This window comes from Lepidochelys kempii, chromosome 20 (assembly GCF_965140285.1).
Source record: "Lepidochelys kempii isolate rLepKem1 chromosome 20, rLepKem1.hap1, whole genome shotgun sequence".
NCBI classification, from domain to species: Eukaryota; Metazoa; Chordata; order Testudines; family Cheloniidae; genus Lepidochelys; species Lepidochelys kempii.
In genome coordinates this window covers 6,455,878-6,483,839 of record NC_136399.1, presented here as the reverse complement: position 1 = coordinate 6,483,839, position 27,962 = coordinate 6,455,878, and the positions used below count along the sequence as shown (strand labels likewise).

At 48.3% G+C, this 27,962-nt stretch overlaps 1 protein-coding gene across 3 annotated transcripts; it reads left to right on the top strand.

Annotated features, from left to right (window-relative positions):
* The first annotated feature begins 349 nt into the window (after positions 1–349).
* On the top strand, positions 350–26,808 carry EIF4B (eukaryotic translation initiation factor 4B). 3 transcript variants are annotated; one of them, XM_073319018.1, is made up of 16 exons: positions 352–437; positions 1,915–1,996; positions 12,058–12,201; positions 13,004–13,212; positions 15,720–15,836; positions 16,041–16,095; positions 16,675–16,815; positions 17,995–18,117; positions 18,586–18,765; positions 18,945–19,182; positions 19,891–20,000; positions 20,559–20,775; positions 21,156–21,220; positions 22,973–23,072; positions 24,143–24,215; positions 24,611–26,808. In XM_073319018.1, exons 2-16 carry the CDS (start codon positions 1,945–1,947, stop codon positions 24,689–24,691), a joined length of 1,905 nt encoding a protein of 634 aa, XP_073175119.1. In that variant the 5' UTR covers positions 352–437; positions 1,915–1,944; the 3' UTR covers positions 24,692–26,808. The 3 variants fall into 3 exon arrangements, with proteins under 3 accessions (XP_073175120.1, XP_073175119.1, XP_073175118.1); XM_073319017.1 differs by having other exon boundaries at positions 21,153–21,220; XM_073319019.1 differs by lacking the exon at positions 1,915–1,996 and having other exon boundaries at positions 350–437; positions 21,153–21,220.
* Positions 26,809–27,962: the final 1,154 nt, after the last annotated feature.

Genomic DNA, 27,962 nt, shown 5'->3' with positions numbered 1-27,962 from the left:
ACCCCACCAACTGCCCCCCCCCAAAACATTCCCAGCCCCCTCACGGCCCCCCACAGCCAACCAGAGACATCCCCAACGGGAGGGAGGGACCCCCCGCGGGAGCTGCCCTGGGGGTCTGCGGCTGGCCCTGACAGCCCCACAACTGTGGCAATTCCAGCTCCACATCTGGCGTCAGAAAATCGAGAGTGTGCGGCGATGATAAACGAAGAATCCCTTTCTCCCTCCCACCCTCGTTATTTTCGTGCCTTCGCCCGCCCGCTGCGCTACTCTTGGATTTTATCTGCATCGCCCGGAACCGCAGAATCAACCGCGCTCCCTCCCCCTTCCCTCTGGAGCCCCGCCCCTTCGGGAGGAGGGCTTTTGCCTCGCTATAGTCACGTGACGGCGCCATCCGGGTCCTTTGCCTTCTCTCCCTCTGCCCAACATGGCGGCTTCAGGTGAGTGGTGCTCGGCGGCCTCCGAGCCCTTGAGACCTGAGCCAGGCCCGGGTCCCTTCTCCGGGCCGAGGACTCTATCCGCTTCTTCACCCCGGCCCGACCCTCGCCCTCCCCGGCCCGAGCGAGGCGAATCGTGTCTGTCTTCTCCTCCACGCAGGGATCGCCCGCGCGCGCGCACCTCCCCTCCCCTCCCCTCCCCTCCAGCCTCGCCGGCGTGCGCGCGCACCGTCCCCTTCCCCAGGCAGCCGGGGCGCGCGCGCCGCTGCTCGGAACGTTCCATCCTGGAACGTTCCGAGTCGCGGCGCGCGCCATCCTACCGTGAGGGGGGGCAGCTGGGGGAGGGGCGGCTCGCGCCGCCGGTGATTGACGGGGGAGCCAGATGGAACCTTCGGTCGCGTGATTGCGCAAGCGCAGGGATTGGCTGGCTGGGGGGGCGGGAGCGGACTCGGAGAGAGAGGAAGAAGGAGACTGGGCGCCACCCACGTGGGTGCGCTGGTGACCGGGGGGGGCGTGGTGGAACAGCCGCTGGCTGCGGGCGGTGCCCAGCCCGGGTGCGTGCGCGGGCCCATCTCTCCTGGGAGAGGGCGGGGTGCAGGGCCCTGTCCGCGTGCACCCGCTGCCCCGCCCCCCCCACCTCCGACAGACCAGGAGTTCCCCAGCACCACGTGGGGCGCCCCCTAGTTCCCGCAGTGCTGCATCATCTCCCCCAGAACGGGGGGGCAGGGTGCCCCGATTCTTCCCCCCACCCCAAAGCTAAGGGGTGTGGCCTGACCGCTCCACATAGAACCCCGTAGGGGGGTCTGCGGCCTGCCCCCAGGGCTGGGTATCGCTCCTGCCAGCCCGCCCCCCTGCCCTGACGGGGGTGTGAAGCTCCCGACGCACCCCAGGACCAGAGGGTGCAGTGTTCCCACGTGGTGTCTCTCTCACGGGAGGAAGGGACAGCCCAGCCTGCGCACTCACCACTGATCAGATCAACACTAGTTTGCGTCTCTTATCTCTGTCCTCGGGGAGCTGGGTAGGCCCCTCTTCTGCAAGGTTGAGGCCCCCCCACCCCACTCCAACACATCTTTGCCCCATGCCATTTTGCCTGGGCCTGCTGCAACACCCTTCCTCTTGCTCTGTAGAGTTCTCCCTCCCACAAGTAGGATCTGCTGCTGTCCCAGCCCTCTTGCCTACCCTGTATCCTGGGTGGCAGGGATGCAGTGCCCCTTCTACTGAAGGAAATGGGGTTTGTGCCCTGCTCTGTACAACCCCTCTGTCCCTTCCAGGACTTGCTGTCTGCCTTGTATTTCTAATATGGTGTATAGGGCCAGGATGGAATCCAGGAGGGGTGGGAAATGGTACTGCAGCAGTTTCCTTCCCTTCAGAATAAAAGGTGAAAGATTTGGCTGTCCTGAAAGGAAAGGGCTTTCTCTGCTGTTGAGATTCATTTACTTCTCTGGATGATGTTGAACTTGAATTTCTATTACTGTCTTAGTCTGAAGAGTGACTTTTATATGCCTTTGAAATGCACCAGACTGCACCATTATCTGCAGGTATTATCCAAAATAAGCCGGAAGGTACGTACCCTTGAATCTCCTAGCAGGGCTCTTCTTCTTTCTAACTCCCTGAACCCAAGACCCCATGCTGAAGAGTTTAATCGCACACCCCTTATTGCAAGTTATCCCTTTGGAACATTCCTTCAACATTTGCTGTTAATTTAGAAAAGCTCTGTGGAGTTGAGGTCTGTTTGTTTTGGGGTGGGGGAAGCTCCATTATTTAAATATAGTCTTACCGTGTCTGGAGCAATGGGTCTCCCATTAATTTATGTGAAAGAGTGGCTTTACTCTGAACTCTTCCTGGCACCCAGCCAGTATTGCTCAATTAAGAACTGAGGGGTCTGTAGCTATTGAGTCAGGTTAACTTTGTTTTAGGGTTATACTGAGGTTCTGCAGTTAACTAGGCTGACTTCTGTCTCTTATCTCACTGGTTACACTTCTGATTACAGTAACAACAAAAGCCCTAGCTGTATGAGAGTCTACTGGTACTAATTCAGTCGGCTGTGTCCCATTCTGTTCCCTAGAGAAAAGGCAGCAGAAATCGTGTGTTTTGTTGCTTTTTTTTTCCATAAGATGGTAAGTGCAGTGTTTGACATCTGCACTTACCATCTTAGGAAATGTCAAGGCATCAGTATAACTGTTCAGGCAGCTTTCTTCACTTAACTCACTTTTGCTCTAGAATGAGTAATATTTCATTTTTCTGAGTTAAGTACAAAACCAACTCCTTCCCACCCCCAATGAACAGCAATAACATGGCTCTCGCTGTATGACTGAAATGTCAGGGGGCATGGATCAGGACAGTTAAGCAAAACTGCAGCACTCTGAATTTGCAGATGCCATTTGGAGTTTCACCAGCAGAACTGTAAGGTCCCATATTTCATAGCAAGCTATTTGAGGCAGAAATACCTGCCTGCCTTTTCCCTAGGTGTTTGCACAAACATGTCTGTAGCTGACTAGAACCTGAGCCCATGATGTGCTTATGCATTTGTGCAGCCCAAAAAGCAAAATATTGCTTTGAGCTTAGGGGTAAGGGAAAATGATGAAACACACAAAATCGCTTAAGTCACTCATTTAGAGCTACATTAAATATAATACTTACAATATACTACTTCTGCCTTGAATTTTTATTTTCACAATTCCCTGGGATAACATTTTTAATGGGGTAAGTTAAATAAATAAATCACTAGCATGTTCAACATTGTATCAAAGGGTAAGCAAATAGGCTTTGTGCCTAGGCTGATCAGATTTCCCAACAGTTTTACAAAGCTGCATTAATAAAACATAGATCTCTGTACGAGTGCCAGTACATCTCTTAATAATGGTAATGTTTCAATAAGCTAAGTTTGAGTGGAGCAGTAGCGTATGCTTTTTGTTTGTATATAGCAGCTGGGAATTGGAATCGGAATTTACCAACAAGAAAAGGAGGACTTGTGGCACCTTAGAGACTAACCAGTTTATTTGAGCATAAGCTTTCGTGAGCTACAGCTCACTTCATCGGATGCATAAAGTGGAAAATACAGTGAGGAGATTTATATACACACAGACCATGAAAAAATACACATTGTAAGGAGAGTGATCACTTAAGGTGAGCTATTACCAGCAGGAGAGTGGGGTGTGGGGAGAGAAAACCTATTGAAGTGATAATCAAGGTGGGCCATTTCCAGGAGTTAACAAGCACGTCAGAGGAACAGTTGGGGGGGGAATAAACAAGGGGAAATAGTTTTACTTAATATAATGACTCAACCACTCCCAGTCTCTATTAAAGCCTAAGTTAATTGTATCCAATTTGCAAATTAATTCCAATTCAGCAGTCTCTCGTTGGAGTCTGTTTTCAAAGTGTTTGTTTTTTTTGAAGGATAGTCACTTTGAGATCAGAAATCGAGTGACCAGAGAGATTGAAGTGTTCTCCGACTGGTAATAGCTCATCTTAAGTGATCATTCTCCTTACAATGTGTATTTTTTCATGGTCTCTGTGTATATAAATCTCCTCACTGTATTTTCCACTCCATGCATCCGATGAAGTGAGCTGTAGCTCACGAAAGCTCATGCTCAAATAAATTGGTTAGTCTCTAAGGTGCCACAAGTACTCCTTTCCTTTTTGCGAATACAGACTAACACGGCTGCTACTCTGAAACCAAATTTACCAACAGTAGATGTTAAGAAAACTCTTGAAGGGCTTGGTGCTCCCAGGTATAACTGGTGCCTAGTTTGGAGATAGCTTCTGCTCATATCAGGGAGGAAGCTGATACTGGCCTTATTGGAAATCCACAACTGGCAAGAAAGGGCTTCTTTTGTCCAGGGGGCTTTCCCTGTATTGTTCTTCCTGAGCCATGTGAGGTTTTGATGGATTCGGTGATGCATAAGTAGCACTGCATTCAGCAACAGGAGTTGCTTCATACTGTTCTCCTGCCTGTGACTTGTCAGCCATTTGATGCAAATTGAGTAAACAGCCAGCCTGCAGGTTTTATGAATGCAGCGGCTGTTCTCCTTAGCAGTGCCTTTGCTGTCATTTAGCAACCAATCATTGACACCCAAGTAGACGTCCTTGTGGGCGGGAACCTACATGAAGCACCTTCAGCTACTTCCTTTCTGAGCAACACTTGCCTACAGCAGGAGGGTACTTACGCCTCATTTTCTGCAGTATGTTGCTGCTGCTGAGCTGCCAGTTCTTTTATCCTTGGCTGATGTCATAATTCTATGAGTTTACCCCCGCAAGTTGAACTTTAACCATCCTAGAAGACTAACCCAGTTTTAATTCTGGGTCCTTGTAGACTCCAGTACTTTAACAATTGATAGTTCTTAAAGATTAGCTAGATTCCCCTATCATCCCCATTTGCAAGAGCTCTTGCAACCCCTGCTTTCCATGCTTAGCAATAGCATTCCCAGTGTATACAATAAAAACATCAGACTAGAGCATTTTGCAGGAAGGGGGGGAGGCACTTTGGAGTCTTTTCAATTTTTTCTGCTGCATCAAGAGGGTCACCTTAAACGTCATGGGCCCTTTACCCTGGGGGTTTTCTGGAAAACTCCAAAGCTGCACAGGTAGCAGCATGTGGGTTTTGTGTGACCACCTTTAAAATAACTACGTTTTGTAAACTGAGCGGCTGATACAGTGGCTATGAATTTCTAAAGCTCGCCCCAGGGTAGACATTTCTCATTTAGATCTAATTATCTATAGTGCTGTTTTAGTTGCTGATGAGGCCATGTTCTGTAGAGTGTATGGAAGTCTGGTCGCTGAATTAGGTGTGTGACAGGAATTGAGAAGGTAGAGCAGAAGGCAACCTGAAAGAAAAGAGATGTTTGCAGTGAAGTAGGGGGATGCTGGCGATATCACTTGAGTGATGGGGGAGGGAAGAAGCAATAAACCTGTGCCTCTGTACTCAAATAATTCCAGTAAATTATACGGACTCTCCATTAATCACTTACTTCTGACAGATTTTGGGTATAGGGCATTATTCCTGAAACTGCTGCTCTAGGTAGAGTGCAAAGTGTGCTGGCCCTGTGGTCAAATATTAATCATTGCTGCTTTGTAAGAGGCCTAGCTGCAAGTCTTGTTCTCTTACTTTCATAGTCAGCATGGGCTCTGTGTAGATGCCTCTGACTCCTCTGGGTGACTCTAGGGTACATCTACACTGGAAATGCTACAGCAGTGAGGCTGCAATGCTGTAAAGCAGACCCTTAAATACAGCAGTGGGAAAAACCCTATCCATTGCAGTAGTAAATCCTCCTCTCCGAGAGGAAGAATTCCTCCATCAACCTAGCGGTATCTACACTGCGACTGAGGCTGGCTTAATTACATCGCACAAGGAACGAAACTTTTCACAACCATGAGCAGTGTAGTTAAGCCAACCTAAGTTTGTCGTGTAGACCAGCCCTGAGTGCTGCTGAGGGGCTCTGGAAAAGGCAGTATGGTTTAGTGGATAGTGCACTGGACTGGGATTTTGGGCCCGAGTTTCGTTGCTGGCTGTGGCCTTGGGTAAGTAGCTTCCTCTCGCTCTGCCTCAGTTTCCTCACCTGTAAAATTTGGATAACGATACTGACTTCCTTTGTAAAGTGCTTTGAAATCTACTGATAAGAAAGCACAGGGTAAGATCTCTGCTAGGACAATAGTAACTGCAGGGCAGGCATCATGGGTGATGGAATAAAATAGGAACTAGCAAAATGGGATAGGAGACTCTACCATATATGTTTATCGCCCTGGCACCTCGAAATTCCTCCTGGCCATAGGAACTGAGTGTCTTAACTGGAGCTCACTGTTACTCCTTGGAACTCAACCTGCAAGGCTGGAGGATTTTTAAGGCTCCAAGCTGTTACTTTCCATTCCCATCTTGCTTGAGGTCAAACCTGCCTGTGCTTCAGGGTTTTTTCCCCTCCTCCTCTCAGCCTAGCCATGAAGTCACAATGCTGAATCTGTGATTTCACAGTTGCTTCCATGGCAACAAAATGAGGTGGCTTAATAAAAAAAAGGACCATGTGGCTTTGCTACAAGATTTAGACTCCAGGGTGGGCTGTGGGGGAGGAAAGTGAGAAGGACGAGCAGTTCAAGCAAATGCCATGTATCTTTGTTCAGGATCTGTCCAGTTACCATGCAGGCAGCAGAGGAAAGTAAGTAAACTTAATTGAAGTTGCTGCTTCTGAACCAATTTATTTCATATACTGAGCTGCCCGGTAGGGCATGGGAAGTGTCCTGTAGTCAAACTTACTTCCAGAGATTATATGCTGCTGTAAGCAACGTAGTCTTTTAATGTTGGGGGCAACCATGAGCAAGCCCCTGCTTGAGGAAGGGAAGAAACGTTGGGTGGTGCTGGACTCCCTCGGTATGCTGGTAGCGAAAGCTGGGCAGGTTGCAGAGAAATAGATTTCTTGGGAGCCGCTGGAGGAGAAATAGTCATGCAAAGGAATGACTTCCCAATAGAAAATATCAAGCAGTCTCCAACCCGGGGCAGAACAGAGGCTGGAGGAGGTAGGGAGGTGGGAGCAGAAAGAAGGGGAAGGAATAGAAACGCAGCAAGTACCCCTAAAGGTGTCCTTTGTGTAATGCTAAATGCAATAGTCTGCCCTTGATTTTCTGCAGAAGTCCCATTGATATCCCTGGGACCAGATGGCTCTAGCTTAGCGGTCTCATTTCCCCTCTCACCAATTTTATACCATTCTGGCTTCAATGGCGTTCCTTCCTATCATTTGTGTGGAGGAATAATCTGGCCCAGCTAATGAAAATACTTTGATGTGAGCCTGCCTGTGAAGACGGGCACAGTGGAATCCTCGGGGCCCAGGCTCCACAAGGCATGCAGAGGGGGCACTAAAGGCTGAAGATCAAAGCCAGAACATCCTCAAGGAGCTAGTGGAAGCCAAAAGAGAGAACAGACCTGCATCCCACAGTCCCAATACGTGTTCTGTATCATTCTATATTGCTAAGCTTATTAATGCTGAACACGTCCTCTGCCTAGTGTGTAGGTTTAAACCAACCTGTGATACGGAAACTCCATTTTAAAGACACTGAACACTGGTGATGGGTAAGCTTGCTCATATGACTTCTTTACCACCTCCATGAAAGCCATTGGTGATTTGGAAAGCTTTGCATTAGTGTAGGAAGTGCTACAAGTAATACCTGCTCTGACCAGCCTAAGGGGAATTCTAAAGAGCCTCCTAGGATGTGGCTAATCTTATCAAACAGTATTTCACTGGGTGATTCATTGACTGGGTGAATGAGAGAAGCCTGATGGTCTGGGCCCTGGAGTGCCCTGTTATGTGGCAGTAATCTTTGGAACCTGCCCATGTTCCGAGTCTGCATTCTTGTGCACAGTTGGCAGCATGGTGGATGGGAGACTGTGAAATTGGTTGCTGCCAGGTTATTGGCCTGTAGGAGCTAAAATATTGATATCTCTCTACTTATGATGTTAGCATTTCACTGCAGACTGGCAGGCTTTCCAAGCTTGTCTTTTTTGTTTGTTTGTTTTCCTCAGGTGGTTAAAGAGAAGCAGCTGATAAGTCTCCTTTGGAGGCCTGTGGTTACGTTGCTCTGACAGCCCATAGCAGAAAGTCTTCCAGGTTGTTTGCTGAAGCTTAAAATAAAGGGAAGGTTTCCAGGAACGTCAAAGTAGATTCGGAGCACTCAACAAAACTGCTGAGCAAAAAGAGTTGGCCTGTTCTGTGCCCCTCCCTGGGTGCTGATAGACGACATGGCTTAACATTTCTGTGGCAGTTCTGGGCAGTGACTTTTCTGTAGATATTAGAATCATAAAATCACAGAGTTGGAAGGGACCTCTGGAGGCCATTTAGTCCAACCCCCTGCCCAGAGCAGGACCAATCCCAACTAAATCATCCCAGCCAGGGCTTTGTCAAGCCTGACTTTAAAAACTTCTAAGGAAGGGGATTCCACCACCTCCCTAGGTAACGCGTTCCAGTGTTTCACCACCCTCCTAGTGAAAAAGTTTTTCCTAATATCCAACCTAAACCTCCCCCACTGCAACTTGAGACCATTACTTCTTGTCCTGTCATCTGCTATCACTGAGAATAGTCTAGATCCATCCTCTTTGGATTCACCTTTCAGGTAGTTAAAAGCAGCTATCAAATCCCCCCTCATTTCTTCTCTTCTGTAGACTAAACAGTCCCAGTTCCCTCAGCCTCTACTCATAAGTCATGTGTTCCAGTCCCCTAATCATTTTTGTTGCCCTTCGCTGGACTCTCTCCAATTTCTCCACGTCCTTCTTGTAGTGTGGGGCCCAAAACTGGACACAGTACTCCAGATGAGGCCTCACCAATGTCGAATAGAGGGGAACGATCACATCCCTCAATCTGCTGGCAGTGCCCCTACTTATACATCCCAAAATGCCATTGGCCTTCTTCGCTACAAGGGCACACTGTTGACTCATATCCAGCTTCTCGTCCACTGTCACCCGTACGTCCTTCTCTGCAGAACTGCTGCCTAGCCATAAAGTCCCTAGTCTGTAGCGGTGCATTGGATTCTTCTGTCCTAAGTGCAGGACTCTGCACTTGTCCTTATTGAACCTCATCAGATTTCTTTTGGCCCAATCCTCCAATTTGTCTAGGTCCCTCTATATCCTATCCCTACCCTCCAGCATATCTACCACTCCTCCCAGTTTAGTGTCATCCGCAAACTTGCTGAGGGTGCAATCCACACCATCTTCCAGATCATTAATGAAGATATTGAACAAAACCGGCCCAAGGACCGACCCTTGGGGCACTCCGCTAGATACCGGCTGCCAACTAGACATGGAGCTATTGATCACTACCCATTGAGCCCCACAATCTAGCCAACTTTCTACCCACCTTGTAGTGCATCATTCCAGCCCATACTTCTTTAACTTGCTGACAAGAATACTGTGGGAGACCATGTCAAAAGCTTTGCTAAAGCCGAGGAATAACACGTCCACTGCTTTCCCTTCATCCACAGAACCAGTTATCTCATCATAGAAGGCAATTAGATTAGTCAGGCATTATTCTTGGATGCCCAGAGAGTTTATGTTCTGTAAGGCACAGTGTCCCAAGTGTTGCAGCAGAGGGCTAAAATGGCAGGGTGAGACTTCTTGATATGCTACAATCTGGATTGAGACCAAAGGGGAATATGGGGATACAAAGTAAATCGGGTGTGCTGAAAGGTGGGGAATAGGGTTGGGTGACAGGGAAGGTATTATCGGATATTCAATGTACAGCCAGAGTCGATGTTACTCTTAGTGCCGGGGGCTATACAGCTACATGCTTGTAGCCAATTTGCAATCATAATACTGATCCTTATCCACCTGAAGAAGAAACATTTTATGTGCTGTTAGCAGTTCCCTGCTTGTACTGAAGAGAATGGTAGACAAGGGCTGGTTTACTGTCAGTTGCGGAACATATTTGAAAGCTAGTAAGATCTATTTTTCATAAAATGCATTTATTGAAAGGTACTAATTGTGACAATACAGAGATCAGTTCTTCATTCCCCTGCCAGAAAGTTGGTAAGAGATCTGTATGAAATGCAGCAAAGCTTCTACTGTAGTTTACTGTAGCAACCACTAAAGATAAGGGCATAAATTTATCAGTGGCTTTGGATGCTCAATTTGAGATATTTTGTAAGGGCTCGACTCAGAAGTGTCGAGCCATCTGTCCACTGAAAATTGAGCACCTGTAAAATGTCTCATTCGTTTCTGAAAACTCAAGCCAAGTTTACTAGAATTCCATCAGCTTCCCTGTTTTAAAATGTCCAGTTTCCATTAACTCTCTTCTGTGCTTGTTTTTGGCCTTATGGTGGCATTTTCAAAGTTTAAGGAAATTGCTTCCTAGTTTTAAGTTATAGGAAGGTGAAAGTCTTTTGTTTTGGTGTTTTGCCACCACAGAAAACCATATTGAGTTGTCTTGTACATACATAATTCACATGCTGCAGTTGAAAAGCTGCATCTTTCAAAGTGGGTTATTTTGTGAGTGTGTGTTTAGGGGACCAGTAAGGAATTATGTTCTTGCTTTGCACATGCATAGCACAAATATCCACTAAATGTGTGATGCTGTGCTGGTTACAGAATAACACAAACGTGATCTCAGTGTTACCACGGGGTGGGTTTGTGCTGTCATTTCATTATGCATGTGCAAGTACCTGGTTAGTTTGTTAGTCTTTTTTGTTAATCTAAACAAAATAGAAGTTGCCCAGGTGTACAATTAAAGTTAGTTTTAAAACACAAGAAGTGTAGCTGTCAGGCTTTCGGAATAGCTAATCTCCCTCATTGCATGTATAGAATACCAGACTTATTGCATATTTGAGTGCACTTAAACCTATCTAAGGAACTTTTCTTGCCATCGTCACTATAGTATCTGAGCATCTCAGTCTTAACTGCATTTCTCCTCACAACCCCTGTGCGAGGCAGAGCATTGCTGTTATCCTGTTTTACAGATGGCCTGAATCTCTGTGCTTCGGGTCCCATGTCAGCACTGCAAGCTATGCCACTGTAGCACAGACATGTTCTACATCAACGGAGAGGGTTTTTCTGTCGATGTACTACTGCCTCTTGGAAAAATTGTTTAGCAAGGTCAATGGAAGAATTCTCCAGTTGACCTAGCCATATTTACACTGACATTTTTCACAGCCCTGAGTGATGTAGCTAGGTTGATCTAATTTTTAAGTGTAGATCAGACCTCAGTAACTTGTCACGTGAAGCCTGTAGCAGATCAGGGAATTGGTTAGTGCTGACCACTGGACCATCCTTCCTCTGTAAAATAGACCATGAAAGGGTTCAAATGGGATACAGTCCAGTCGCTCTCGTAGTTCAGGTGACCTGCATGCTTCTGTCACAGTAGCGTTTCAGCCACCTTGTTGGCAATAGTATATTCTTCACTTAGAAGCCAGGAACTTCCAGCACAAGTAGAATGAGTGGGGCTGTAGGCTTTTCATGGGAGGGTCCCAGAGGCTTTCGAATAATTGTCCATTGTAAGTAGAGGTGGTGGGTGCTTTGCCCAATGGGCCATGATCCTTGTGGGGCAGCTGTGAGTGGCGCTGTAATTCAGGTAGCTAAGGAATGCTCTGCGACAAAGGAATGGAAATAGAGAGGTCCATCTGAACTAACAAGGGCTAGGAAAAAAGTGGGGAAGGTTCAAAGTGAGATTTTTAATTTAAATCCAGTCCATCAGAAGGGCCCTGAAGAAAACAGCAAAACAAGTCTGCCCCATTCCCACTGACTATAGGCCTGAATCCTTAGGCCACAAACCACAGCCAGAGATTCTAAGTGCTAGTGAGAATTCCTCTGGTGTGGGTTCATAGAGATGCCAATTAAAATAGCAGGAGTCAAATGCACAACAAAAGTTATGGTGGAGACCCATGAATAAAAAGTCTTTCAACTCCATAGACTACCCTGGCAGTCTAATGCTATATAACAAATGGATGGCTTTTGTTCTCCCAGTCTGTGGGAATGGTGGGGTGTGGTTTTGTGTTGGTGAGATTTGGCCTAGAGGAAATATGTATCGTCCTGAGCACGTAGGGTACTTGCCTCCATAGGCATTGTGATGGGCAGTAACTCCTCCATTCCCTGTTGACTTTAATGGAATTAATTGTGCCCAGATGTTACTCATGTCTGTCCCCTTCTCCCCTTTAACAGCTAAGAAGAAGAACAAGAAGGGGAAAACCCTTACTCTGACGGACTTTCTGGCAGAGGATGGTGGCAGCGGTGGTGGCGGTGGAACCACCTTTATTCCAAAACCAGTCAGCTGGGCCGATGAGACAGACGACCTGGAAGGAGATGGTACGTTCGTTCCCAAGTTTCCATACTATTAGCATTCTGTCTCTAGGTACTGTCCCTGAATAGCTTGTGTGTCAGTGAAACCTACTGATGTTAAGACATCTTGAAGCTAAAAGATTACAGGAAAAGTGCCTTTATTTTTTTTTAGCTTGTTCATGATGCACTTGAAAGCACTTTGGTCAATTTCACGGTCATGTTCTGTATATAGTTTCCCTGCATTTGTGAGAGTCTTATACATCAACGGGGAAAGAACGAACATTTTCAGTACTTGTAACACCTAACTCCTTTGAGAGACCAACTGAGTTCTCTGCTTTATCTGAGGCTTGGTCTGGGGTTCGCAGCAGAGATGTCCTGATTCAGGGATTCCGTCCAAGTTGCTCATTCCCTGACTCTGCCCCTTAGTGGCTGTACTCGGAGCTCACTGAAAACTTTTCTGTCTGCTGTATTTGACCATTTTGTCTCCATTATATCACCGGCTTGGTCTCTTGGGTTGTTTTTTTTGTTCGTCCAATTTTGTTCATTCCCTGGATCTCATGTTTTTGTGCAGCGTTTGTGCTATGATCTGTTGGGGGGGGGGAAGTGCCCTAAAGTACAGGGCACAGCTGAATCTAATTGTGGGATTGTTTATAATATTGCTGAACATTTTTCTTGACCATCTTTAATGCCTTTATTTTACAGCTGAAGGGGCTGCAAGTAAATTCAAACATTAATCCCAATGAGGAGGGGATCTGAGAGGCATCAACTTCTGTAAAGGCTAGGGGACTTGCTCAGTGTGTCTTGACCATGTGCAAAATTTCTCTTCTAGTTTCCACCACTTGGCATAGTAATGATGATGATATGTACCGAGCCGCACCAATTGACCGGTCCATCCTGCCCACTGCACCTCGGGCTGCTCGGGAACCCAATATAGACAGAAGCCGTCTCCCAAAGTCGCCCCCGTACACTGCCTTTCTGGGAAACTTGCCCTATGATGTGTCAGAAGAGTCCATCAAGGACTTCTTCAGAGGACTCAACGTGAGTATCTGTTATGCATAATTTTAAGTTTGTTGTGACACATATAGCAGGGAATGTGAAATATTTCTTGATGTGCCATTGGGTGTTGAACTGAACGTTGCCCATGTGGTGATGAGCTCCGCTGCTCACAGCAGATTATGATCAAAATGACATTGCTTGCCTTTCTTGTCCATTTCAACTTGCATCTAGAACTCATTTGTTCTACCTACTGATGCAGCATCCCCTCCTTCTTGGAAGTAATAGCTTGCCTATAACAGTACAACAGGGGATCCATCACAGTGTCCTAGCCATTGTAATAGACTTCATAGCACTTGCTGCATATAGCAGCCTAGGGCTGTGCCAAAGACAGAGAATACTTAGCATGCAGTGAAGAAGCCATTTCTCATCTCATATGCTCTTAAGTTCCACATATCTGAAAAATGGGAAGAATAAGTGAGAGATGAGGTCTAGTAAGTTGCTAAGAGTGGATGGAGGCTTAATCTGTGGCAAAGCTGGGAGTAGAACCCAGGAGTTCCAGGCCCAGTTCTGCCACTGTCTTCCTGGGCAGTCTTTGCTGAGCTCCAGTGTCACCATCTAGAGAGGCCGCGCTGGCTTTAGGTGGATGGCAATGGTGAATGTCCCTCTGAGAGGTGACTGATGTACTGTATTGGGCTTTGTCTACTCTACCACTTTTGTCGGTGAAACGTGCCGGTTGACATAAGTTCAATTGGCAAAAGTGATGATGTGGACAGCTCTGTGTCAGGAGAGGCTCTCCTGCCAACATAGCCAGTGCCGCTTGTTGGGGGTGGGTTGTTTATGCCAGCAGGAGAGCTCTCTCCTGCCGGCAAAGAGTGTCTACACAGAAGACCATACAGCGGCACAGCTATAGTGGTACAGGTGTGCCTCTGTAAGGTCCGTAGTATAGACATAGCCTTAGGTAACCAGTTGGTGAACTCATTGGTATCTTCAGAGTGAGGGACTGCCTTGTTAATTTCCTGCCAACCAGTCTCCATGGCATTCTGTTGCTTATAATCATCCAATACTTGCCCCATCCTCTACTTACACTGTAGGTGCATTAGGAAGTGACTAGGTACTTTTGGAGGTGGTGGTCCGTGCTTCCGAAAGACAACACTGAGCTGCCCTGGCTGGCTAGCTGATGTTTTACTTCTAGCAGCAAAAACCTCTTGTTCAGGTGGAGTCAAACTGAGCAAATTTGATAAGGAAATATTAATTGGGGGGGGGGGTGCGCGTAATAAATATGGGATGTCAGTTTAATGACCATCACTAGAATTTTCCCTTCCTCACTTGCTGAGCTGCAGCTTTGCCCATATCATTCACTCTTAACCACTGTCCAGCTGCTTCTGTAATTCTTTATCAAGCCAATAGCTTGTCACATGTGGCTTATCTGAACACAATTTGAGCTCCTTGTTTGAGTATAACCTCCAGAAACCACTGTGGTGATATGCTGTGGCTTTGAGCTGTGTGCTGCGCTTCTCTAAGCAGGAAGCGCAACTGGGAGCAAGTGGAAATCATTAGTGTGATAGAATTTTTAGTTTAGCCTTTGAAGTGACATTTAATACTTTAAGCAAACTATACTGTAAGAGTGATATTAGTTTTAAGTTCTGCATCCCAAACCTAATCGTAAGCATTGTGTTAGCTGCCCTTCCTGGCAGTGGGGTGTTGTCTGTAGTTGTGCAGCTGGGAATAAAACTGCTGTTCCTGTTTTCCATAATCTAGCTTGAAGGGTCTTTCCATTGAAGCAGGTCAGAAATTGGCCTTACATGAGGAGTTTATCGAGTAATATTAAGTAAGCTGTGGAAATGGGTGGGGTTCATAGGGCGCTTTCATTGCAGGGTGGGGAGAGTGCATATATCATGTGCCAAGATCCTTTTGCAAATTGTGTAAGTGTGAAGCGTTCTGACCTGTACTGCCAGTTCCAGTTCCAGTCCAATCCTGACCAGTGCCCTCTAACAGCTCCTCTTTGACCTATGCGAAATGGGGAGGAAGGGGCAGCAGTTGGCTCTGCTGTTGGTAGTTGTCAGCAGAGGTTAAAGAGTGAGAGACTCACAGACTTTGTTTTTACCAGGAATATATGAAGGAAGCTTGCTCTGCCAGTGCCTGTGTTTTCCCTGTTCTGTGGATAAAGACCTTCAGTCTCCAGGGGTGAAAGTCGGGCACTGTTTACCAGTGCCAAATTCTTCATTCCAAAGTACTATCTGGGTTCTCGGACAATAGCACTTTAAACAGGAACCAGGTCCATGGGTTTCTGATATACTAATCCTCTTATTTGCCTGCAAGCGAACTATGCTGTCTGGCTTGCTTAATTCAAATAAATCTTATTTGAGTCACATGACTTTGGGAAACTCAACATCTCCTGTTTGGAGACCACATGCCTTCTCCAATGGATTTGATCTGCCAGATGAATGTGTAGTTAAACCCAGTCCTATTGAGTCTTCCTCTGCATTGCTTATCAAGGGATCCTGACCCTTCTAATGAGAATCTTCCTTTCTGTTCCCAATTGACTGCAGATAAGTGCTGTGCGTTTGCCCCGGGAACCTACTAACCCAGAAAGGTTGAAAGGTTTTGGTTATGCCGAGTTTGAAGACCTGGACTCCTTGCTCCGGGCTCTGAGCCTCAATGAAGAGGTGAGTTGAAACCTGCAAAGAAATGGGGTCAAAGCAATTCCCAAAACTCTTGCTTCCAGACCCCAGGTGGCTTCACGGGGTGTTCTGGGGCCCAGTTAACAGACACTGTGCCTCAAAGTGTTCTAAGATCTCCCTAGAACAAACTGTCTAGAATCCCCACATCCTCAGGCTGAAAGGCTAATGATTTTGGTGTTGTGTGTTCAGTCTCTAGGGAACAGAAGGATACGAGTGGATGTTGCTGATCAAGCTCAGGATAAAGGTGAGAACTGCCTGAAATAGATAGCAATTTTCTTCTCTGATCAGATAAACTGAATGCTGACAAATTAGGTACCACACTGCAAGGCAACTGTCCTCATGACTGAATCTGCCTTAGCACTGGAGCTCCTGAAGAGCTGGTGACTGGCTGGCAGCCTTCTCTCCCTCTGACCTAAATAGTTCAAAGGCAGCGTATAAGTCCTCCTTGTCTATGCGTTCTGTTCTCACTTGCTGCAGGGCCAAGGCTTCTGCACATCTGCACGCCTTGCCAAAGGGGTAGCTGGAATGTTCAGTGGCTGTTGGGTACCCATCAGCAACACTAGGGCAGCCCTCTGCCCCACCGCCCATGTACTGTCCTTGAATCTGGCTAGGCCTGTCATCCTTCTAAAGCATCAGTCAGAGGTTCTTGTTTCCATTGGTGTATTAACTGCAAGACAACATGCCGAACTGCAGAGATGCTGTATCTGTCTCATTTCAAATCCATGGATTTCCCCTTCAGTGCTCAGCCCTTGGGCATTTGCACCAGCCCTTAGACTTGACCTTCCAAGCCTGACTCTGCTGTCTTGTTCCCTCCCTCCTGCAGACAGGGACGATCGCTCCTTCGGCAGAGATCGTGATCGCAACCGGGACTCGGAGAGATTCGAGACTGACTGGAGGGCTCGTCCTGCTACTGATAGCTTTGATGATTACCCTCCACGCAGGAGCGAGGATAGCTTTGGAGACCGTGAGTTGGCTGAGAGCCCTCCCTCTATGCCCATCATAGTATCTAGTCATTAAACATTACCTGTGAAATGTTAGTTCCACGCCTCCTCTTGGGTTTCTTCTGGGATCTACTGGGGTGGATCTGCAGATCCCCAAATTTGAGGAGCCAGATCCTGCGTATCCCTCATACTCCAGCAATATCCTTCCTTTTTGGATGGTGTCTCCTGGGAAACGACATCACCGTGGTATCCTAGCATGCTTATTTTCAGCTCTGCACATGGTGACCAGTTGAGTTACTGGGTGGAGAGTCTGTAGCCTCAGGTATTTGACTGGGACCAGGAGATCTGAGGTCTGCTCCCCGCTCTCTGCAGCAGGTTCGTGTTATGACCTCAGGCAAGTTCATCTTGGTGCCTCCGTTTCCCATCTGCAGAACGAGTAATAATGCTTTGCTGCCATACAGGGGTGTTGAGGGTAATGTACGTGACGTTTCAGTACCGTAGTGACAAGTGCCATCAACAGTCTGATGAAATATGTAATTCAACAAGTGATCAAAGGTGGGAGGAATGAACTGAATCATGTAGAGTCTTTGCCAACTGAGCTCCTTGGTACAGTGTGTCAATTTAGTGCATCTACACTACAAAATTAAGTCAACATACAGCCACCGCAGTAGTTCAGTTTGATTTTTAATGTCTGCACTATGCTCCTTCTGTCAGCAGTGCACATTCTCACCAGGCACACTTTCACTGATTTAACTGACGTTGTGGGGCACTGACAGCTGGAGCCCTGCCCCTCTGAGGCTGACAGCTGGAGCCCTGCTGCACCCTCTCCACATCCCCTTACCAGGAGGCGACCACAGCTCAAGCTCTCCTCTCCCCAACCCCCTCAGTTCCTCATCAGCTGTCAGCCCTGGGCTTGGACTCCGGCTGTCAGCCCCGTGAGGCAATAGATGATGTAAGCCTCACATTATCTACATGGACACCTCACTGACCCAACTGCATTGGCTTAAGCGTTACACCACTCGCAGACGTGGAATTAAATTGGTGTGGTGGGCGACTTACATCGGCAGGAGCCTGATTATGTCAATGTAAACTGCCTTTCATCAACCTAACTCTGTAGTGTAGACTAAGCCACAGTGTTTTGGGAATAGTGCATAGTCACCCAATACTGCCTGCCTTGTACTGTAACCTTTCTTTCTCTTTAGGATATCGGGACCGCGATCGTTACAACGATTCGGACCGGTATCGCGATGGCCCTCGCAGGGATATGGATCGCTTTGGGGGCAGAGATCGTTATGATGACCGTAGTAGAGACTACGATAGAGGAGGTAGTATGGCTTCAGAGGCTTTCGTATGATCTGATGGATCAGGGTATCAAACTGCACGTCAATTGGAGTCTGTTTCTGTCCAGAGCTTGCACTAACCATTGACAAACCACTTCAATTGTGCAGCCCCCAGGTCTATTGTTGTTCCCCATTCTAGAAGTGGGGGATGGAAGGCAGACCACTCATAGTATGCCTTTGAGTTGCAGTCCACTTACTCCTGTGTGTGGCAGATGGTGTGCATAGACCTGCCCTGGTACTTACATTTCATAGTGCCTCCTGATTGAGCAGATCAAGCTGCAGCCAACCCAACCTCTCTGGAACAGGTCACCGTTGCCCCTTTCTTGCCTTCCTGTATAAGGAATGTTGCCTAAACCCAGAGGGGCCTCCCTCTCCTGCACTTAGCCATCCTCTGGTGTAATGCTCCATTGCTCAGGAGTAACCTGTGCTGCTTTCCCTCTCCTCCTCTTGTAGGCTACGATTCCAGGGTGGGCAGTGGCCGGAGAGCCTTTGGCACTGGGTACCGTCGGGACGATGACTTCAGAGGGGGAGGTGACCGTTACGAAGATCGATATGAAAGGAGGGACGACAGGGTGGACAGGTGGAGCTCCCGGGATGACTACGCCCGGGATGACATTCGTCGCGATGATAGAGGTAAAGGCTCTGCTCGTTCTCAGGGGGTGGGCTCAACAGCTGGAAGGAAGCTGAGCTTGGAGGGTTGGTAGCCAGTGCAACCAGTGCACCTCCTCTCCTCCCTGCGTGTTCCTGGGGTCCTGTTCTGAGAGATCACATGACGTTTGCCCTCAAGTTGCTGTCCACTTCATCCAATGTAGGTCCCACTCAGAGGCCAAAACTGAACCTGAAACCGCGCAGCGCCCCCAAGGAGGAAGACTCCTCGGTGGCCCCTGCCACTCAGTCCAGCCGCGCAGCCTCGATCTTCGGGGGTGCCAAGCCTGTGGACACGGCCGCAAGGGAGCGTGAAGTGGAAGAGCGGCTACAGAAGGAGCAGGAGAAGCTGCAGCGTCAACTGGAGGATGATAAACCAAGGCTAGAAAGGCGGCCCCGAGAGAGGTAGGTGGCGGGAGGGGGCTGGAACGCCCTTGGGAGCAGCTCTCTACATGAGCTGCCTGACTGCAAGTGGTGGTTCTGTGGTGTGCACGCTGGTGTCCCCGCTCCCCACATCCTTCTTCTAAATTGTGCATACAAGGGTGCTGAGGCTTAGCACGCCTGCAAAGCTGTGCACCCCTCTCATGAAGGGTGCTGGAGATGTGACCGCTACCCTCTGTAATATTGCACCGTCTGGTTGTTTGCATCCTTTGGAATAATGTTGTCAAAGGCTGAACGTTCGTTAGAATTCCAGGCAGCTCCGTAAACCTAAAAGAAGTGGCTGGCCTTAGTATGGGCTCCTGGTAGGTCCTATTCACCAGGGCAGCTGTACATTCCTGACTTACATTGTCAGAAGACGCTGGGCTTGATTCTCTCCTGGATGATTTCTGAAGAGAGGCAGCCTTGTCCAGTGGGTAGGGCCTGGGCCTGGGAGTTGAGATGCGAGTTCTCGTGTCACCTTGGGCAAATCTTTTAATCTCTGTGCTTCATGTTGCCCATCTGTCAAAGCAGCAGGGTAGTGGTGATAGCCCTCCTTTGCTGTCCCTTTTGAGATCAGCAGATGGGAAGCACCAAGCACTTGTACTGCTTTGCCCACTCTCTCCTCCAGCCCTGCACCCAGTTCTTACTGGATATTACGGTTTGATCAGACTTTCTTCCCCCTTTCTATTATAGGCACCCCAGCTGGCGTAGTGAAGAGAACCAGGAGCGATCACGGACAGGGAGTGAGTCCTCGCAGACTGGGAGCACAGGCCCGTCCGTGGGAACTGGCCCAACGGGAAGAAGTAAGTCGGGGATGAGATGAGTCGGCCTGGACCAAGCCTGCCATTGTCCACTCTTGTTTCCCAAGTTGGCTGCTTAGCCCTGCTTCTGTTGAAAGCCCCGTCACGTGTGTAGGCTGCGTGTGGGGAAGGATCTCTAGTACGACTCAGTGGATGGTTGCATGGGACCAAGAACGTCAGTGATGCTCAAACGCTTGTTCACCAGACTCCTTTGGTGCAGCCTCCACCATCAACATACCCTCATCCTGTCCCACAACAGAACAGGTGCTATGTGAGGCCTAGCTTCCTGGCTGCTGTAGCGATTAGGTTTTAGTGGTCCCTTGCTACATGAGAGCCACTCGTCAGGTTACTCGTGGGCAATGTTAGGTCAAACCTGCTGGCCTCAGGCAGGCAAGAGCCCTAAAGTGATAGTTAAGGGGCCATCAAGGTCGATGGCCCAGGCTACTCCAATTGGAATAATTGGGGACCTGTCCAGACCTCCTCCCTTGAGCTAGATACATTTTGGGGGAAGTCTTGCCTTCCCACGTTCCTTGTGTTCACTGCCATCTCCTGTCCTTACAGCCACCCGAAGGAGGGAGAGTGAGAAGTCCTTGGAAAATGAAACCTTCAGCAAAGAGGATGATGCTCCATCTCCAACCTCCAAGACCCCCAAGGAAGAGAAGCTCCCTCTGAAAGTGATGCCAGCACCACCGCCGAAGGAGAACGCTTGGGTTAAACGCAGCAGCAACCCCCCTGCCCGCTCCCTGAGCTCTGACACGGAGCAGCACTCTCCCACAAGGTGAGTGTCTGTACCGAGCGCCTGCTCAGGGTCTGATCTGTCATCCCTAGATACATGAAAGGAACTTTGGTTACAGAAGGGAGGCTAAAACTCTAGTGGAGATGAGCGGCTGCTCTGTTCTCCACTGAAACAATGGTGAATGCAGCATGCACCTTGTAGAGCTTAGCTTCAGGCAGTGGCCTCAGGTTTGAGTCTGGTTTGGGGGCTTCTGGTTGGTTCTTGTATGACCCACATGTGGCTGCTGAAATCTTAGACCCAAGGCTGAGCTTCATCAAGAAGCAAATAGCTCTCAAAGTCAGCAGTATCCCAAGCACCTGTCAGAGGATGCAGCGTCCCTGATGTTCACATGTTTTCATTTTGTTTTTTTTTCTTCCTAGCAGCAGCCAGGCAGCACCAGCCCAGCTGTCGGAGGATAGAGCACCACCTAAGAGTGCTTCCAGGAAAGGTACGGTCGGGGCTTGTTTCCACTTGTAGGGCAAGAAGGGTCGAGAATCACTCTGCCTTGTGCAGGTGGACTAATCCTGCTGCTCCCTGGTTTGATGCCCTGAGTTACATGGCATTAGCACTGTGGAGTTAAGGAGTGGTTCCAGGTTTGGGAATTGTTGTTCGTATGGCTTATTAATCTCAGCAGGCTCAAGGGGTAAACAACTCTAGTCAAGTTCTGGTGACCTTAAGTTGTTCCTCTGCTGGACATAGAGGGCAGCAGTCTCCTCTCTGTATTGATGGGAGCAGAAATGGACAGTTCCTTCAGACTAAATTCAAACACTCATCTTTGTCCGCATAGATGTCTGACCAGCCGCAAAGGGAAAACTACCTCCCTCCCGGATAGACTGCCGTGGGGCTGCAAGTGTAACCCCTCATAAGTCTGCATTTCTGTTGGAGTTTCTGTGATTGGGGAAACCTCACTTCCCGTGCAGTTGTCACTGCAAAGCCTCCTGCCTCAATGCTGGCTTAACTGGTTTTGGGGGTGGATTAACCTGAAGAGTGCTGAATTAACAACCCAGAAGAAGAGAGATTCAAGTCCTCTGCCTGCCATAGAGACAGTAATAGTGCTGTTGGCCATGGCCTGTTGAGGAGACTTGTTGGAAAACGGCACGTTTTGGAGCAAGCATAAGGAGGCCTTAGTCTGAAGGAGCATGTGGGAGATGGTTCAGGAAGCATCTCCCAAGTAATGTAATTGACCTCAGATCCTCTTGGGTAGGGCCCTACCAAATTCACAGCCACGGAAAACATGTCCCAGACCGTGAAATTTGGTCTTGTATGCTTTTACCCTATACTCTACAGATTTTGTGGGAGAGACCAATGTTTCTCAAATTATGGTCCAGACCCTAAAGGTTATTTTAGGAGGGTCATGGTATTGCCACCCTTCTGTGCTGCCTTCAGAGCTGGGCAGCCAGAGAGTGGCCGTTGTTGGCCAGGCGCTCTGCTCTGAAGGCAGCACCGCCAGCAGCCGTGCAGAAGGAAGGGTGGCAATCCCATACCACACCATCCTTCCTTCTGCGCTGCTGCTGCTGGCGGCGGCTCTGCCTTCAGAGCTGGGCTCCCAGCTATCAGCATCATGAAATTTGCGACTTTTAAAATCCTGTGACACTGAAATTGACTAAACTGGACCATGAATTTGATATTGCCCTTTGATATCGGGGAAGGGGTACTCAAAGCTGCCTTTGGGATCCCTAAGTTCTAGAAAGAGGATTTCATAAAAGGGAGAAGCAAGTCATGGATGAACCCACAACATGGAGACTGCTTAAGTAACAGAGTCACAGAAGACAGGCGAAACAAAAGGGGAAGCAGGAAGGCAAGGAAAAACTAGAAGAGTGAAATGCCAAAGGGGCCAGTTGAACTGAATAGGTATCCCTCAGAACATGGACATCCAGCCCTTGTGGAGCCAATAGGGAGGAGCCCGTAACAGGCAAGCTGGAACTTAGGAAGGCCCAGATGGATTTTGGGCCTTGACTGTAAGCTGTTTGGGGTAGTGTTTGTGCCATGTGTATCACAGGCTGTCTAAGGGCTTACTGAAAACGCACGACAGAACTTTTCAGTGTGCAGGAGTAGGGTCCACCTGATATCTCGTGCACGGCAGGCTAGTACGCCCCAGCTTGCTGTACTAGAGCTGTTCAGATACACAGGCCTGAAGTGGTTGGTTGAGATTTTGCTATGTTAGTGAGAGGGAATGTTTCATCAGCCCTTTTTTCTTCAGGAGATGAGAACAAACCAGATGAGGGGAAGGAGAGCTTTCCAAAAGCTCGAGGTGGCCCAGGAGACGGAGGCAGCAGAGATCATTGGCAAGATTCAGATAGGTACGTCTGTCTGTCTTGGGATGTCTCATCTTCCCCTTCTCCTCCCACCAGGCCTATTTCAACCACCGTTTCAGATTTGAGCAACATCCCAGTGTCATGCATCAGCCCCTTCTGACCTAACCAGCAACAGGTGTGGAGTGTCTGACCTTCTGCAGCGATGGGGCAGGTCTTAAGTAGCCGCAGACTTCTATGTACTGAGCTGTTACTGCCTCGTTGGTAATGCTGATGCTTCCATGCTAGGAGCCGGCTTTGCCTGGTTCAGTATCCACTGCCAACCGAAGCACAAAGCACTCGTTGGTGTAATGGTCTCATGACTCCTCATTCTCCAGTTGGGTATCAGAACAACTAGGCATGAGGCAGGGATGGTCTGTTACAATAGACTGTGACAGGTATTTTAAAAACAATGCACCACCTGAGCTGACCTCGGTTTTAGTTCTCACTAACTTCAGGATGCTTATTTTGGGCCTTTACTAAGATCCAGGCCTTCAGGTCTCCCCCTGCATTCCCTAGACACCTTGCCAAGGTCTCCCCCCATTGCCCTGCCCCTAATGATGCTGCTACCACCAAGGCCAGTTACCCCTCTCTTCTTATTTAAGTCCCTAGGTTTTTGCTAGAGCTTTTATGCAGGTGGCTTTTATGTGTAAGGTCTGACGTCAGAGAGCTGAGCAGGTTACTAGCCATGCCCTTGGGGACGAGCCAGGACTCCCTCCTTCGTCCACCTACCGAGCTCCTAAATCTAGCAGTAGTCAGTAAAATAGCTACATAGCCTCCCTCGCCACCAGAAGTAGGCATGTGCAGACTTAATTAAAGGATCTATAAAGCCAGTGTCCCTCCTTAACTGGAGGATGCATGTTGTGTCCAGTCAGCGCTGGTCTGAGAACCAGGCTGTGTAAAACACCAACGGCTAGCCTGCACGTTCGATGTGAAATTGGCCATTTTCTCTTCTCCTTGATTAGCACCCCTTTCAAATCCAGTGGGCACAGCTGTAGCCTGGTAGCAGCACACTGACTCCATTGGCAGCTCCTCCAGCTGAATGAATTTTTGTTCAACTGAAACTCTGACTCTTGCAGGAAAGAAAGCAAGAACGATCATGACTCGCAATCTGCATCTGAGCCAAAGAAACCCGAAGAGAATACAGCCTCTGTAAGCATTTAATCTACTAGCTGCTGCTTGAAGCACAGCGGCGTGTGGGGAGAGGAGGGCTGGACTGAGACTTCAGAAACCTCAGTTCAATTCCTAGCTGTTCTGTGGACTTCCTGAGTGCCATCTACTTCTCCAGTTCTCTGTTTCCCCCTATACTTCTCATCTGGGAAGATAAAATTCATTGTTTGGGAAGTACTCAGATACTATGGTGAGGGGTGTGGGAAAAAAATACCTTGATTAAAAACCACAGTGAAAACCCTTTGGTAGGTAGTGGGAGCTGCGTGTGATTCTCCTATGAAATGCTGTATCCAGGCTCTTGAACTCTCGATCACAGAGGCTGCAGAGTCACTGACCCGGTGTTTCATTCCCCGTTTAACCTGCTGTATTTCTTGCAGAAGTTCAGCTATGTTAGCAAGTACGCTGCTCTGTCAGTGGATGGTGAAGATGAAGTGGAGGAAGACAATTACACTGATTAAAGTCTCCAGACCCTGTGCTGTCTCCTAGCCGATCACCACCCAGGAACATAGGAAAAGCAAACCAAACCAGATGAGACAGAAATAAAATGTAAAACTCAACATCTCCTGGAGACCTTTCTTAAACTTTTTTTAAAAACAAAAGGAAACCATTTCTCTTGCATGCTGCTGCAGCCTTTAAAGTATTGAACTAACTGGAGAATCTCTGCAAAGTGTAGCGAGAGAGAGAGAAGTGCACGTTTTAAAAGGAAAAGGGCGACTCAGCATGGTTTCCAGTGTGACTTGATCATAGGCCCCGTCACTTAGAGTGGACGTTTAACATGTTAGCCAGCCAGGTGTCTTGGAGAAGCCGGAGCAGATTGGGCAGTAGGACAGTTAATTAAGGAAGAACTGGCTTTTCTCCCTCATCTTGCTAGCCTAAATGGATGAATTCTGTGATGTTACCTTAATAAATGATCACTTTGAAGGTTAGGGTATCTAGTCCATGAGGTTATTCTAGCTTTCTTCCTTAAGCGGCCAGCTCTTCCTTTCCAAAATCCAGTGCAATACAAAGCATTACCCATTGCACTAGGGAAGGAGAAAACGGTCTTGCTGTCCCAACGGTGGAGAATGGGATGAGACTTTGAGGTAGAGAGGGGGTGTTGAACTGTACCAGTCTCTAAAATGTGCTTCGAATCCGGACTCTCATCTCTGAAAGTGACGCACCAGGTCAGGCCAATTGATCCAGGAAAGAGCAGGCAGGCTGTCCAGTGAACAGCCCCCTGGGGAGTGGAGAGCCTCAGACAGCAGTCAATTGGGAAAGTGCTAAGCATGCTAACAAGGTAGTGAAAGTCCTCCCTTTTGGAGGCACAAACGCTCAACTCCCCTCCTCCGAGCCCTGCTGGGATGGACAAACCTTTCAGGATCTGACATCTTCCCATGGGTTGGTATCTCTCTCTTGGAATCTCTTCTCCTTAGCCACCTTCTACCCACTTCTTTAATCACCTGGTGTCACCCCCTTCGCGCACATTTTAAATAGCACCCCCCCTCCTTGAGTGAGAGCTCCCTCTTCCAGCTGGGCATGTACAGCTATCAAGATGCACAGGAGGGCAGACTAGATGGCCTCAAGGCTGTCTCTGGGTGCAGGGAGCAGGCTGCACGTCTGTGCCTCTAGAACATGTTCCTGCCCCCTCTGCATCTGCTTGTCCAACTCACTCCCTCCACTTGGACAAGCAGGCAGACAGCATTGGTGGCATAGGCCCTTGTACAGGGAATGCCTGCCTCAATCTTCCATTGAGGAGAGATTCTCCAGTCCCTAAATATTCACTGGCCTAAAACTGGCAAGGTATTAAAAGTAAAATTCTAAATTTTTAGCCGTTTTAATTCACCCTCACTAGGTTTCCTAAGCTGACGGCAGAGTTGTGGTAATCTCATGGCATAGTCAAGCCAGCATGAGGGTTTCACTGCCTTCTAAAGAATAGGGTTCTCAGAAAGAACCCGTTAATGGTGTAGCATATCTGGATTGCAAGACTACAGGCAATACTCACTTGATTGACAAGGTGTGCACCCATTCAGCAATTGTCGCCTTTTTACATTAGCTGCGGGGAGGAGAATTGCAGAAATGTTCGTGGCTTAGGACTCTCTCTCTCTTCTGGGCAAACTCAGCAGAGCACAGCTCTCTACCAGGTGCTGGATTTGATGCATTGTAAAGCTGCAGTTGGTTAGTTATTTCAGTGACTTTTTAGCTAGTTTAAAAAAAACTTAAACCTGATGTGTCAGCACATACCATGGGGAGCTACTGCCAGGACAGCAGAGCTGAATTTCAAACATTGTATTGCCTAGGTCTTGATAATGCAGGGGCTGTATTTGAGGTGACTCACTAAATTGCATCTGAGAAAAGCCTTCTCTCTCCCCACCCCCTCCTCTGCTGTCGGGACAGGGTCACACTGATTGAGTTGCGTTTTACACATTCTGAAGACATGTAAAATTTGTATAAAAATATCTTCTATGAAAATGATTTGTAATCTGTAGTGGACTTCCTGGGAGATGTCTTTTATTATGTAAAATCCCCCCCTCCCTTTTTTTTGTTTTTGTTTTTTTTTTTTGTTTCCTCCAAATAAATAAAGCTAATCTTTAAAATACCCGCTAAGGCCCAAATCATTTGCAAGTCTCACTCCCACCATTGGCAGTCTGAGGCTGTGGTCCTGAACCCTACTTGGTACCACGCCAGCTTTCCAAAGCCGACTGGACAGTCATGGAACATTCCCTGTGGCAACAGCCACACTAGTTTCTGTTGCAAACTAAGGAAGACTTCCTCATGGCAAGGAGAGCAGAAATCTTCCCTGGCTTGGTGTAAGAAGGGTGGTTTTTTCCCTGCATTACAATCTCCCTCTTAATCTAATTGTTCCCGCCTTGGCGCTGGCCATTTTGGTCATCCTGCACTGATGTATGGTAGCCACAAGAGGGAGGTGTTTGCCAGTCTTTGCTCAATTTCCTTACGGAGCGCTTGGCCTTTTCTGGGAGATTGTCCTGCGTGCATCTGAGGGAAGCTGGAACTGTCAGCAGCAAAGGCCCTTGCAGGCCAGGTTTTGTCCTCAGTGCCACCTCATTGCCTGCGGTGGGGGTGTGGGCATAGTCTAGTTTGGACTCAATAATTTGGATTCTGCTCAAGAAGGCATGGAATCCGGTTCGTGTTCTTGCTGTGTTGGTTCTGCAAGGCAGACACGAGTGGCAAAACCCAGTGGCCATTGTAATCTAAAGCCAACCAGTAGTTCAGGCTGGATACACATGGACCAGATGCCACTTTTACATAGTCATTCTCCAGAGCAGACCCTCCCAAGCTTCAACTATTTGTGCTTCACTCTCTCAGGCCTGGCCTCTGTATCCTGGAACCACTGCCCAGTGCTAATGGAGACAGTTCTTGACCCCTTTTATCCCCAGTGGGCTGGAGCTACAGCAGACAGTTCAATTGCTTGAGGGCCCAGCATTTGGTGGGTGTTCCTCTGGGCATGTTGCTGGTGTAGTGCACGCAAGGGACTATTGCAACAAATGCGCTCTTGAGGTCCAAGAACGCTCCAGGACCCACTTCGCTAGGGATAGGGCTTCACACGCAGCTCCCTACCCTGGTGGATGGTGTTTGGTTCCCATGTCTTAAGATTTCATTGGCCTTTGGTCCTTTTTTCCCCCCTTCCCTTAGCCAACTGTTTAGGAGATCAGCAGCTGCAAACCCCTTGGGCTAAATCCCCAGCTGAATTGGGGGTGGGCACTGTAGGGTGAAAGTCTATCCAGGTGCTGC